This window comes from Eucyclogobius newberryi, unplaced genomic scaffold, assembly GCF_026437365.1.
Source record: "Eucyclogobius newberryi isolate DKJ021-1_F unplaced genomic scaffold, fEucNew1.0.hap1 SCAF_10, whole genome shotgun sequence".
NCBI classification, from domain to species: domain Eukaryota; kingdom Metazoa; phylum Chordata; class Actinopteri; order Gobiiformes; family Gobiidae; genus Eucyclogobius; species Eucyclogobius newberryi.
Window position 1 is genome coordinate 19122435 of NW_027315724.1, and position 12537 is coordinate 19134971.

The 12537-nt window shown below is 49.3% G+C and overlaps 2 protein-coding genes across 2 annotated transcripts; one reads left to right on the plus strand and one right to left on the minus strand.

Moving 5' to 3' along the window:
• Positions 1-558: 558 nt before the first annotated feature.
• LOC140376289 (arf-GAP with coiled-coil, ANK repeat and PH domain-containing protein 2) lies at positions 559-8411 on the plus strand. Its single transcript, XM_072461985.1, has 22 exons — positions 559-751; positions 1352-1409; positions 1649-1768; positions 1903-1956; positions 2025-2083; positions 2242-2425; positions 2626-2670; positions 2849-2944; positions 3013-3087; positions 3225-3328; positions 3438-3489; positions 3605-3705; positions 3805-3907; positions 3965-4155; positions 4738-4807; positions 5253-5347; positions 5415-5482; positions 5602-5756; positions 7712-7821; positions 7923-8033; positions 8098-8159; positions 8281-8411. Exons 1-22 carry the CDS (start codon positions 699-701, stop codon positions 8406-8408), a joined length of 2094 nt encoding a protein of 697 aa, XP_072318086.1. The 5' UTR covers positions 559-698; the 3' UTR covers positions 8409-8411.
• A 337-nt stretch (positions 8412-8748) lies between these two features.
• LOC140376305 (WD repeat-containing protein 74-like) lies at positions 8749-12065 on the minus strand. Its single transcript, XM_072461986.1, has 4 exons — positions 11606-12065; positions 11293-11506; positions 10891-11193; positions 8749-10379 (listed from the first exon to the last, which is right to left on the minus strand). Exons 1-4 carry the CDS (start codon positions 11974-11976, stop codon positions 9897-9899), a joined length of 1371 nt encoding a protein of 456 aa, XP_072318087.1. The 5' UTR covers positions 11977-12065; the 3' UTR covers positions 8749-9896.
• Positions 12066-12537: the final 472 nt, after the last annotated feature.

Here is a 12537-nt window from a genome sequence, read left to right on the forward strand (position 1 = left end):
AATAAACCTGGTCATGTGACTAAAGGGAATACATCTGGTACAGTCATGTGACTAAAGGGAACAAATCTGGTACAGTCATGTGACTAAAGGGAATAAATCTGGTCATGTGACTTAAGGGAATAAACCTGGTACAGTCATGTGACTAAAGGGAATAAACCTGGTGATGTGACTAAAGGGACTAAACCTGGTCATGTGACTAAAGGGAACAAACCTGGTACAGTCATGTGACTAAAGGGAATAAACCTGGTGATGTGACTAAAGGGACTAAACCTGGTCATGTGACTAAAGGGAACAAACCTGGTACAGTCATGTGACTAAAGGGAATAAACCTGGTCATGTGACTAAAGGGACGTTTTACAGCGTCTCATTAGAATGTTCTCACTTTATCACAAAGTCATTAGATCTGGTATAAAACAGTTTCTTACAAACATAAAAATGAAAGGGGGTGGTCCCTGCACTTACACGCCCCGCCCCCAGGTTGCGCTGTTTCCTTAGTAACCCGGATGTGTTGCCCTGGAGACACTGCTCGGTGACAGCTGTTCTACGCTGAAGCCGTGACTCTGCGTGAAACAGCGCGTTTACCGCACAGCACGTGAGGCGCGTGAAGCGCGTGACGGACATGAAGATTTACGCGAGTATTTTGTGACTCTTGAGCGCGCACGGCGGTCTGCAGCGGCACACGGACGCGCGCACGCAACATGGACGCGCTGCTGGACTTTGAAGAATGCGTCAAAGACTCGCCGCGATTCAGGTAAAAACACGTGAAGTTTGAGTGAAAGTTTGACTTTATCTCGAGTTTATCACGAACAAGGTGTGTAACGGGAGCAAGTGCGCATGCGCAGTGAGCCGCATCCTGCTTCACATCCGGTCACTCTTACTTTCATCTGAAGCTCAAATGTGGCGCTTCTGCTTCTTACACTTTCATAAAACATCGTGAAACTATAAGAATAATAATAAGCCTCATTTTATTATATTTATATTTGTTTTGTTCAAATGTTGAACTTTTCTAACGTTTATTTGTAGAGCACAATTCAAAGTGCTTCACAACAGGAGAAAGCATTAAAATCACAAAACCGTTTAAGACATAAGTCTAAAGACTCCCAGACTTCCCTCTCCCCAGACACTTCTCCTGCTCCTCTGGGTCCCGAGGTGTTCTCAGGCCTCAGAGAGACATAGTCCCTCCAGCGTGTCCTGGGTCGTCCCCGGGGCCTCCTCTCAGTGGGACATGTTCGGAGCACCTCCCCATGAGCCTCCGCTGGAGGAGCAGCGGCTCTACTCCAAGCTCGTCCCCTGTGATTGAGCTCCTCCCCCTGTAACCTGCTTAATAATGATGTGATGTCATGCTTTTCAGACTGACCCTGGATCAGTTTGAAGCTGAAGTGTCTCACCTGGAAACCACTCTGGAGAAGGTGAAGTTAAACTCCGACTAAAGGGGGACTAAAGGGGGACTAAAGAGGGACTAAAGCAGGACTAAAGCAGGACTAAAGCAGGACTAAAGCAGGACTAAAGCAGGACTAAAGCAGGACTATAGAGGGACTATAGAGGGACTATAGAGGGACTATAGAGGGACTATAGAGGGACTATAGAGGGACTATAGCGGGACTAAAGGGGAACTGTAGACAGAACAAAAATGACATTATTTCTTCAGGTGCTGAAACTTTGTGGTCGAATGGTGGAGGCGGGACAAACCTACAGCTCGACCAATCAGCAGTTCCTGAGCGGCTTAAAGGAGCTGTGTGGGTTTTACCACAAAGACGGCGTCATCACAGTGAGACTTTGTTCTGTTTGTGTTTCATAATCTCCTCCCACTGTTTAAAGTGTGTTTAAAGTGTGTGTGTGTCTATCTGTCTGTGTCTGTCTGTGTCTGTCTGTGTGTGTGCGTTGTGTGTGCGTTGTGTGTAGGGTTGTCTGGAGCAGTTCCATGAGGCTCTCGCTGAAGTCTTCAGTTTTCACACTGTGAGTCACATCAGAACGTTTCTCTCAGAATCATGTTCAGTTTGAAAAAATTATCTTTGTTTTTTCAGATGCTTTTGGATCAAACTCAGAGAGCGATCAGCCAGCAGCTCTCCACCCTGTGCTCCCAGTGAGTCTGAACCCGGTCTGAACCCGGTCTAAACCCGGTCTAAACCCGGTCTAAACCCGGTCTAAACCCGGTCTAAACCAGGTCTAAACCAGGTCTAAACCAGGTCTAAACCAGGTCTAAACCAGGTCTAAACCAGGTCTAAACCCTAAACCCCTCAGGTTCCTGCCTCCGCTGGGCGAGAGCAGGAGAGAGTTCTTGAGGATCGGGGACGATCTGGATTCAGTTTGTGTGAAACATTCTCAGATTTCGAAAGGAAAACAAAGCGACGCCGAGAAGAGTTCACACCTGCTGCTGGCAACCAGGAAGTGCCACCAGCACTTCAGCCTCGACTACTGTTTACAGGTACTACTACTACTGCTACTGCTGCTGCTGCTGCTGCTGCTGCTACTACTACTAATAATAATACTGGTAATAATAGATAGTTTGGACTGTAATAGAGTTTAAATTAAAATCTAGATATTATTAGTAACTGCAGGAAAAAAACAAATGAATGTTGGAGTTGAACTGTATTCTGTGTCTTTAATGTGATGTTGTGTTCACAGCTGAACTCCTTCAGGACTCAACAGAGAGCAGACATCCTCAACTCAGTGAGTACAGCGCCCCCTGGAGGCTGCAGCATCCACCTGCTTTAGACCTGGTTCAGACCTGGTTTAGACCTGGTTTGGACCCGGTTTAGACCTGGTTTGGACCCGGTTTAGTCCTGGTTTAGTCCTGGTTTAGACCTGGTTTAGACCTGGTTTAGTCCTCACTATGTTGTTCCTGCAGATCTTCTCTTACGTTCAGGCCCAGAGCACGTTCTTCCACCAGGGCTTCGATCTGTTCCGAGACCTGGACCCGACCATCAAGACCATGGCCAACCAGGTACTGGACCGGGACCGGGACCAGGACCAGGACCAGGACCGGACTGTAAACTCTTTTCTTGTGTTCAGATTTCTCGTGTGTCGTCAGAATGTTCAGCGAAAAGGAAATATCTGGAGAACAAACACCAGCTCGTCCAGCAGAGGGTGAGACTGAGCCACGCCCTCCCATACCAAGAGAAGCATCACATCCGGTCCTGGTCCAGGTCCTGGTCTGCTCTAGACCTGGTTTGGACCTGGTTCTGACCTGGTTCTGACCTGGTTCTGACCTGCTTTTGTTGCAGGATGCGTGTGGAGAGCCCTGGGCTGGTCCGTGTCTCATCAGTGGAGATTCTCTTCAGGGAAAACTCTTCAAACGCAGCCGCCGGAAAACCAAGACCTGGAAAAGGTTTGGATCCTCCACATAACCACATATTTAGTCCTGGTTTAGACCCGGTTTAGACCTGGTGTAGACTTGGTTTAGACCTGTTTTAGTCCTGAGTCTTGTGTTTCTGCAGATGTTGGTTTTCCATTCGAGACAATCAGCTCGTCTACAGAAAATCACATAAGGTAAAGTCAAATAAAGGATCTGGCTCCGTGCATTAAATAAGACTAAACTCAGACTTAAAACCCTGAACTTCACTGAAGTCCACGTTTGGTTCTCTTCGTCTGGTCCGTGTTTCAGGAGGAGCCGCTCGTTCTGTTTGAGGATCTCAGACTTTGTGCTGTGAAGATTTTAGAAAACATCGACCGACAATTCTGCTTTGAACTTCTCTCTGTGCAAAAGTTAGTCCTGGTTTAGTCCTGGTTTAGTCCTGGTTTAGTCCAGGTTTAGTCCTGATTTAGTCCAGGTTTAGTCCTGATTTAGTCCTGGTCTTGTTTCAGGTCCTGTGTTCTTCAGACGGACTCAGAGGCTCTCAGACAGACCTGGGTCACAGCTTTACAAAGAAGCATCGATCAGGCCTACAGAGACTGTCCCACACCTCAGGTACTGTTATTGCTACTGCTACTGCTACTGCTACTACTATAACCCCGTTTCCTTCAGTCTGCAGACTCCAGTCCTCCACTCCAGGCGCCTCAGGCTTCTCCTCGAGCCCAGGATAGGCTCACTGTTCTGGGTGTGGCTCTGCAGGGCGCGGGGAACATGTGGTGCTGCGACTGTGGAGCCGAGCAGCCACGATGGGCCTCGGTCAACCTAGGAGTGACCGTCTGCATCCAGTGCTCTGGGATCCACAGGTACAAACACGACCGGGATCCACGGGTACAAACACGACCGGGATCCACGGGTACAAACACAACCAGGATCCAAATACGCAACCGGGATCCGCAGGTACAAACAAGACCGGGATCTACTGGTACAAACACGACCGGGCTCCACAAACACGACCGGGCTCCACAAACACGACCGGGCTCCACAAACACGACCGGGCTCCACAAACACGACCGGGCTCCACAAACGCGACCGGGCTCCACAAACGCGACCGGGCTCCACAAACGCGACCGGGCTCCACAAACAAGACCGGGATCTACGGGTACAAACGCGACCGGGGTCCACAAACGCGACCGGGATCCACAAACGCGACCGGGCTCCACAAACGCGACCGGGCTCCACAAACGCGACCGGGCTCCACAAACGCGACCGGGATCCACAGGTGACGAAGCGCCACACAAAACAAAACACATTCATTTCAGGTTAAACTTTATTTTGTCCATTAATATTAATCCAAAGGGTTTAGAGCTCGAAACAGATCCACAGACTCTAAACTGCAGATCTCTGGTTCTTCAGAATGTTGTGAAAAGTGTTGTTTTGTTTCTCAGGAGTCTGGGAGTCCACGTGTCCAAGATCAGGTCCATCACTCTGGACTCGTGGGGCTCGGAACATCTGAAGGTAAATCTGAGCCTGGTCCAGACTCTAAACCAGATCTGAGCCTGGTCCAGACTCTAAACCAGATCTGAGCCTGGTCCAGACTCCAAACTCTAAACCAGATCTGAGCCTGGTCCGGACTCTAAACCAGATCTTAGCCTGGTCCAGACTCTAAACCAGATCTTAGCCTGGTCCAGACTCTAAACCAGATCTGAGCCTGGTCCAGACTCTAAACCAGATCTCAGCCTGGTCCAGACTCTAAACCAGATCTTAGCCTGGTCCAGACTCTAAACCAGATCTGAGCCTGGTCCAGACTCTAAACCAGATCTGAGCCTGGTCCAGACTCTAAACCAGATCTGAGCCTGGTCCAGACTCTAAACCAGATCTGAGCCTGGTCCAGACTATAAGCTCTAAACCAGATCTGAGCCTGGTCCGGAGCAGGTTTCTAACGTTCTCTCTCTCTCTGCAGTTGCTGTGCGTTCTGGGAAACGATACCATGAACAGAATCTTAGAGTCTCGCTGTTGGGAGGACGGACGAGTCAAACCGACGCCCGACGCTTCTCGGTAAAAGACACAAAAAGACTCTGAAAAGCAGAAATTCAGTTCGACTCGAATCATCGTTTGTTTTCAGGTCAGAGAAAGAGGAGTGGATCAAAGAGAAATACGTCCAGAAGGGATTTGTGTCCAGAGAAAGTCCTCGTGAGTTCAGACACGTTTAATCAGTTTAACCTACTTTTATTTCCACCATACAAAATAAAAGGGGCAGCAGAGAATCAGATGTTCAGTTTGTTCTCTCTGAACCGCTTTGTCCTCTGCAGCCTGTTCTAAGGACGAGCGAGCGCGGCGTCTTTACCGAGCGGCGGTGGACGGTGACCTGGTTTCCATGGCGACGGCTCTAGCCCAAGGGTCAGAGGTCAATGCCGTGGCGCCGGAGGAACACGGCCGCACGGCGCTGATCGGGGCCGCGGTCGGGGTGAGACATTCACTTCCAATCGCTGTTGTTAATGTATTTGTTGTGTCCTGCAGGGGTCACTGTGTCCTGCAGGGGTCGCTGTTGTTAATGTGTTTGTTGTGTCCTGCAGGGGTCACTGTGTCCTGCAGGGGTCGCTGTTGTTGATGTGTTTGTGTCCTGCAGGGGTCGCTGTTGTTGATGTGTTTGTGTCCTGCAGGGGTCGCTGTTGTTGATGTGTTTGTGTCCTGCAGGGGTCGCTGTTGTTAATGTGTTTGTGTCCTGCAGGGGTCACTGTTGTTGTGTGTGTTGTGTCCTGCAGGGGTCGCTGTTGTTAATGTGTTTGTGTCCTGCAGGGGTCACTGTTGTTGATGTGTTTGTTGTGTCCTGCAGGGGTCACTGTTGTTAATGTGTTTGTGTCCTGCAGGGGTCGCTGTTGTTAATGTGTTTGTGTCCTGCAGGGGTCGCTGTTGTTGATGTGTGTGTTGTGTCCTGCAGGGGTCGCTGTTGTTAATGTGTTTGTGTCCTGCAGGGGTCACTGTTGTTGATGTGTTTGTTGTGTCCTGCAGGGGTCACTGTTGTTAATGTGTTTGTGTCCTGCAGGGGTCGCTGTTGTTGATGTGTTTGTTGTGTCCTGCAGGGGTCACTGTTGTTAATGTGTTTGTTGTGTCCTGCAGGGGTCACTGTTGTTAATGTGTTTGTTGTGTCCTGCAGGGGTCACTGTTGTTAATGTGTTTGTTGTGTCCTGCAGGGGTCACTGTTGTTAATGTGTTTGTTGTGTCCTGCAGGGGTCACTGTTGTTAATGTGTTTGTGTCCTGCAGGGGTCACTGTTGTTAATGTGTTTGTGTCCTGCAGGGGTCGCTGTTGTTAATGTGTTTGTGTCCTGCAGGGGTCGCTGTTGTTGATGTGTTTGTTGTGTCCTGCAGGGGTCGCTGTTGTTAATGTGTTTGTTGTGTCCTGCAGGGGTCACTGTTGTTAATGTGTTTGTTGTGTCCTGCAGGGGTCACTGTTGTTAATGTGTTTGTTGTGTCCTGCAGGGGTCACTGTTGTTAATGTGTTTGTTGTGTCCTGCAGGGGTCACTGTTGTTAATGTGTTTGTTGTGTCCTGCAGGGGTCACTGTTGTTAATGTGTTTGTTGTGTCCTGCAGGGGTCACTGTTGTTAATGTGTTTGTGTCCTGCAGGGGTCGCTGTTGTTAATGTGTTTGTGTCCTGCAGGGGTCGCTGTTGTTGATGTGTTTGTTGTGTCCTGCAGGGGTCGCTGTTGTTGATGTGTTTGTGTCCTGCAGGGGTCGCTGTTGTTAATGTGTTTGTGTCCTGCAGGGGTCGCTGTTGTCGATGTGTTTGTTGTGTCCTGCAGGGGTCGCTGTTGTCGATGTTTGTTGTGTCCTGCAGGGGTCGCTGTTGTTAATGTGTGTGTTGTGTCCTGCAGGGGTCGCTGTTGTTGATGTGTTTGTGTCCTGCAGGGGTCGCTGTTGTTGATGTGTTTGTTGTGTCCTGCAGGGGTCGCCGTTGTTGATGTGTTTGTTGTGTCCTGCAGGGGTCGCTGTTGTTGATGTGTTTGTTGTGTCCTGCAGGGGTCGCTGTTGTTGATGTGTTTGTTGTGTCCTGCAGGGGTCGCTGTTGTTGATGTGTTTGTTGTGTCCTGCAGGGGTCGCTGTTGTCGATGTGTTTGTTGTGTCCTGCAGGGGTCGCTGTTGTCGATGTGTTTGTTGTGTCCTGCAGGGGTCACTGTTGTTGATGTGTTTGTTGTGTCCTGCAGGGGTCGCTGTTGTCGATGTGTTTGTTGTGTCCTGCAGGGGTCGCTGTTGTCGATGTGTTTGTTGTGTCCTGCAGGGGTCGCTGTTGTCTGTGTTTGTTGTGTCCTGCAGGGGTCGCTGTTGTTGATGTGTTTGTTGTGTCCTGCAGGGGTCGCTGTTGTCTGTGTTTGTTGTGTCCTGCAGGGGTCGCTGTTGTTGATGTGTTTGTTGTGTCCTGCAGGGGTCGCTTTTGGCCTGTGAGTTTCTTCTTCTGAACGGAGCTAACGTGAATCACAGAGACCTGAGCGGACAGGGAGCGCTGCACGCGGCGGCCACTGCTGGACACACCGGGTACTGCAATACTGCAATACTCAAATAGTTATTCAATCATCATAAGTATTTTCTGTGTCACTTTGTCAAATATAAAACATATAAATGTGTGTGTGTGTCAGTCAAGTGTGTCTGCTGCTGAAGCGAGGAGCCAATCAGTACGCAGCAGACGAGAGGGGCCACGACCCGTTGGCCATCGCCGTGGAAACGGCTCATGCCGACATCCTCACTCTGTAAGAGTTAGATGAACATTATCTTCTTCTTCTTCTCCTTCATCTTCATCTTCATGTGTTTCAGTTTGAGAATCGCTCGAATGAACGAAGAGATGAAAGACTCAGAGGGACTGAGTGCAGCTGTGGGTGAGTCCAGGACAGGGACTGGAGACAGGACAGGGAGTTCCTGGTCTTGATTCACAGATTGAGAATGACTCTTGGATCAGAGTCCAGGTGAAACTGAATCTTTTTCTACTTGTTTGTTCAGGAGACGACGAGACGTTCAAGGACATTTTCCGAGACTTCAGTGACATGGCATCACACGAGCCGGACAAACTGAGCCGACGCCAGTTCAGCCGCGACACAGAGGAAGACCAGCCACAAGACCGGGTTTAGACCGGGTTTCATCATGATGCAGAGTAAACACGATCTGAAGGACTAAACCACTAAAGAGACGCAGAGGAAGAGAAATGTGTCACATTTAAACAGAGGAAGAAAAGGACAAACGGAGAAAGTTTCTCAACTCTCTTTATACATTTGTGTCGTTCAGTTTAGATGATAAAAGAAACTAATTTATTACACAAAAACTATAAACAGGATCTGTACTGGGTCATGAACTCTGGCAGCTGGTTCTTTTATGAATATTTATGTTTTATGAATAATTAAATCACTATTTAACCTGAAAAGGGAAATCTCAGCCGTTTGTTACTTTGGTCATAATGTTTTACTGAAATGGGTCAGAACATTTGGGGTCAAAACACTTGAACGTGCTGCAGAGGGGGCGCGGGGTCAGATGGAGGTTCAGGTCTAAAGCTCTGAACACGGCTGATTAAAGTCAAGGTCACTGAGGTTTTCACTTGTAACAATCGTTTAAGGTTTTAAAGCTTATGAAGAAACTAAACGCAGTGTAAACTCAGACTAAAACACAAAGGTCATTTTCACCTTTATATTCATTATTGACAAAGTGACACAAACGGACCAAAACACGTGTCATTAAGAGAAAGGAAAATATACTTGTGTGAAAATATGATCTAAACTTGTAAAATACAATTTAAAACTGTCAAACAATGTAAACTTGACAGAATTAACAATCACATTTTCAAGTCATTTCATTTAATTGTTACATCATGTCACTGTAAAAGTTGTTCATTTACATGTCACTATAAAATGTAAAGCTCATTAATTGTCGTGTTCTGTAATTTTAAATAAACTGACAATTATGCTGTTTTTCAACATTTTATTTACAAGTCTCACATTTTGGACAATGCGCTTTATCATTTGTCGAGCTGCAGAATAAACCAGACTTTACCGTATTTTCTGGCCTATAAGTCGCACTTTTTTCCCATAGTTTTGAGGTTAAGATTTAACCTTCCTGTTTATGATGGAATTTTGAATCTCTGGAAAGGTCGACGCCCACAGCATTCTGATCAGTTACACAGAGGAGAGAGAGAGAGAGAGAGCCAGGGACAATAGGAGGCTGATGGCCCATTAAAGCACTGATAAACAAAGAGGTTTAGTTTCTGGTGAAACCAATAACATCTTTCATCAGGAAAGGTGTTATTGGCAGGGGCTACTCAATTTTGGCCGGGGTGCAACTTACATTTATACTTATACTCCGGAGCAACTTATGTGATATTATTTGTTATTTTCACACTCCCATTTATTTTTTCTCTCCGGAAAATACAGTTCTTAGTGTGAGGACTCTTTTGGAGATGAAGCGTTGCACAAACATGATCGCACTGGAACAAGAACCAAAAGAGACAAAGAAAGAGACAAACTTCTAAACGTGTGTTGGAGATCACGGTCCACGTTCTCCAGGTTCTTCTGTTAAAGGCCCAGAACGTCTTCATCTCCAGACGTTCCTTCAGAGTCTGTGAAACCCCCTCAGTCCTTTTTACGCTTCTTCTTTTTCTGCTCTTTCTTAACGTCCGCTTTTCTTTTGGTCTTTACCGTCGTCTCTGTGACCTTCTCCTCCTCGCCAGCGCTCTTTGCCTCCTCTTTGGCGCTCTCTTCCTCCTTGTCAGCGCTCCATGCCTCCACCACCACCTTGGCGTTCCTTCCCTCCTCCTCGTTGATGCTCTTGTTCTCCTTGGCGTTCCCTTCCTTGTTCTCCTTGGCGTTCCCTTCCTCCTCCTCCTTGGCGTTCCCTCCCTCCTCCTCCTTGGCGTTCCCTCCCTCCTCCTCCTCGCCCTCTTCAGTCTCTCCGGTCTCTTCGTACCTCTCGCCGGCTTCGTGCACGCGCTCCATCCCGTCCCAGACCTCGTCCTCCTCCTCGTCCTCCTCCTCTTTGACCTTCACTGGTTGGGCGTCGGCGTTGGGATCTCTGCTCGAGAACAGGAGGCAGTTCAGACGAGACTTCAGGTAAACCTGCGGGAGGAGAACACGGACGTGGGTGAGAAGAAGTACTTACTGGTTTGTGTGTGTGAGGGGCGTGGCTAAAGCGAGTGTGAACAGGAACAGTTTTGCCTCATTTCTTTGACTTCTCTGCAAAGCCTCTGCGCCGCGTTTGAACCTCTTTATGTCACGCTTTTCTGTTTTTATCTGGTTTTTAGCCGTCTTGTTTCGGGATGACGCTTGCACGAGTCGGAAAAAAGACTCAGAAACTCGGGTCAAAAGCCGCCGCTCGACTTATAGACCACAATGCACCGCGAGTCGGAAACACGTCGAAAAGACAGCAACAGGTCTTTAAGCGGACGCGACTGAACAAAGCAGAAGCGGTTTGAACTCGACGTAAACAACCGGTAAACGCTTAAGCTAACGTTAACAGCTAAACGTTTAGAGATTCAGGAGTGAAGATAAAAGGTGACTCTGGGTGAGTTTGTGACGAGGAACAGAGAAAGAACATGTTCAGAGGCTGGGAGGGCATCTGACTCGTTACCTTGTGCTGTAGCTTCCTGTCCCGCAGACTGTGGATGCGCAGGAAGCGGTCGAGGCCGCACGAGGCGACGAGCGGCAGACTCTGGTGACACTGGAGCGCCCGGACGCTCCCTGTCGCCCCCTTCAGGGCGCCGCACACCAGCAGCCCCATCCTCAGGTCCAGCAGCGCCACCTGCCCCTGAGTGTTGGCAACTACCACCGTGTTCCCGTCGGCCGGCAGCGAGAGCGCGGTCAGAGGAACGTCCCCAAACACGGCCTGGAGGACGGGCCGGCGCCGAGGCGTGCTCGGGTCGAACACGTGCACCTGGAAAGCAACAGAAACGATTGACGAACACTGTCTAAACCCGGTCTGAACCCGGTCTGAACCCGGTCTATCTAAACCCAGTCTTAAACCCGGTCTCACCTGGTGGTGGCCGGTGCAGGTCACCACTTTGTCCGTCTCAGGGATGAAGGCCATGTCCTTGACCCAGTGCGGCTGGCGCAGGTCCAGCCAGTTGTCTCGCAGGTTTTTGGCGCTGAACACGGGTTTGTCCGGGTTCTGCAGGTCCCAGATCTTCAGAGGGTTTTCTTTTCCTCCTGTGGCCACTTTGTGAGGATCAGACGGGCTCGGACGCATCCTGTGAGAGAGAGGTCATTTTAAACATCTGAAGCTCGTTTTCCTCAGAGGCTCGTGCCCCTTGAGCCTCACACACTCTGGCCTCGCGCCCCAGACTCACCTGTGCACGTGCTCCCCCGCGCGCACCTCCGTCACGTGCTCGTCGCTGTCCTCCTTCCACACGCGCACGGTCCCCTTCTCCGTGCACGTGACCATCGCGGAGCCGAGCGCGTGGAGCCCGCTGAAGCAGCCCTCGCGCGGCTCCCCGCAGCGGCGCGAGGACGTGAACGTGCCCTTTTCCGCGCTGAACGTCCGCACGAGCCCGTCCACGGAGCCCACGAGCAGCTCCGTCTCCCCGGGACCGGCCCAGCTCAGGACACGCACCTCGCGCTCGCGGCTCAGGCGGCTCGAGCTGCTGAAGTTCACGGCCTGTTTCCGGCTCACGCTCACGCCTTTGAGCAGCCCGGTGTCCGCGCCGAGCCACGCGTCCATCACCGGCGCCGAGCCTCCGGTACACGCGAGGGAACCGGGAGGAAAGAGCGAGGAAACTGGACTGTCAACAATCAAACTCCAGTGAAGCACGAGCCCAGCGTGTGGACCTGCGTGCGCTGTTTGTCGCGGAGTGATGACGACTGATGACGACACGTTGTGTGTTTACTTTATTCATAAAACTCAAAACAAACTCTTATTCTTCACCAAACAAACTCTTATTCACCAAAATGAACATATAAAACACATTTATAACAGAAGAACAAAGAACTTTACAAAAAGTGTTCAGGTTAAACGCGTCACATTTAATGAATAAAGTTAAACTGCAGCTGATTCTACGGGAAGCGACGAGGGTTTACTTTTGTACTTCGCCTTTTTTATAAACGCAAAATGTTTCACAAATGTGTCCCGAAAAGAGATTCTATCCAGGGACCTGCTAAAATAACCTTCAAACCAGATGGAAATACGTCCTAGTGCAGTAGAAAGTACATATGCTGCTCTAAAAAGTATCCAGTGTAAAATGTACTAAACCTTTCAGAAATCTTGACATATTAAACTTTTATA

What these genes read in the sequence shown, in the direction of transcription:
- LOC140376289 (XM_072461985.1), top strand. Translation starts at nt 699, where the DNA reads ATGGACGCGCTGCTGGACTTTGAAGAATGCGTCAAAGACTCGCCGCGA. An exon ending in TGGAAACCACTCTGGAGAAG is followed by an intron (nt 1,410 to 1,648) that starts GTGAAGTTAAAC and finishes TTATTTCTTCAG; the next exon opens with GTGCTGAAACTTTGTGGTCG. An exon ending in GCCACTGCTGGACACACCGG is followed by an intron (nt 7,822 to 7,922) that starts GTACTGCAATAC and finishes TGTGTGTGTCAG; the next exon opens with TCAAGTGTGTCTGCTGCTGA.
- LOC140376305 (XM_072461986.1), bottom strand. Translation starts at nt 11,976, where the DNA reads ATGGACGCGTGGCTCGGCGCGGACACCGGGCTGCTCAAAGGCGTGAGC. An exon ending in GCGGGGGAGCACGTGCACAG is followed by an intron (nt 11,507 to 11,605) that starts GTGAGTCTGGGG and finishes TCTCTCTCACAG; the next exon opens with GATGCGTCCGAGCCCGTCTG. An exon ending in ACAGGAAGCTACAGCACAAG is followed by an intron (nt 10,380 to 10,890) that starts GTAACGAGTCAG and finishes CTCCTCCCGCAG; the next exon opens with GTTTACCTGAAGTCTCGTCT.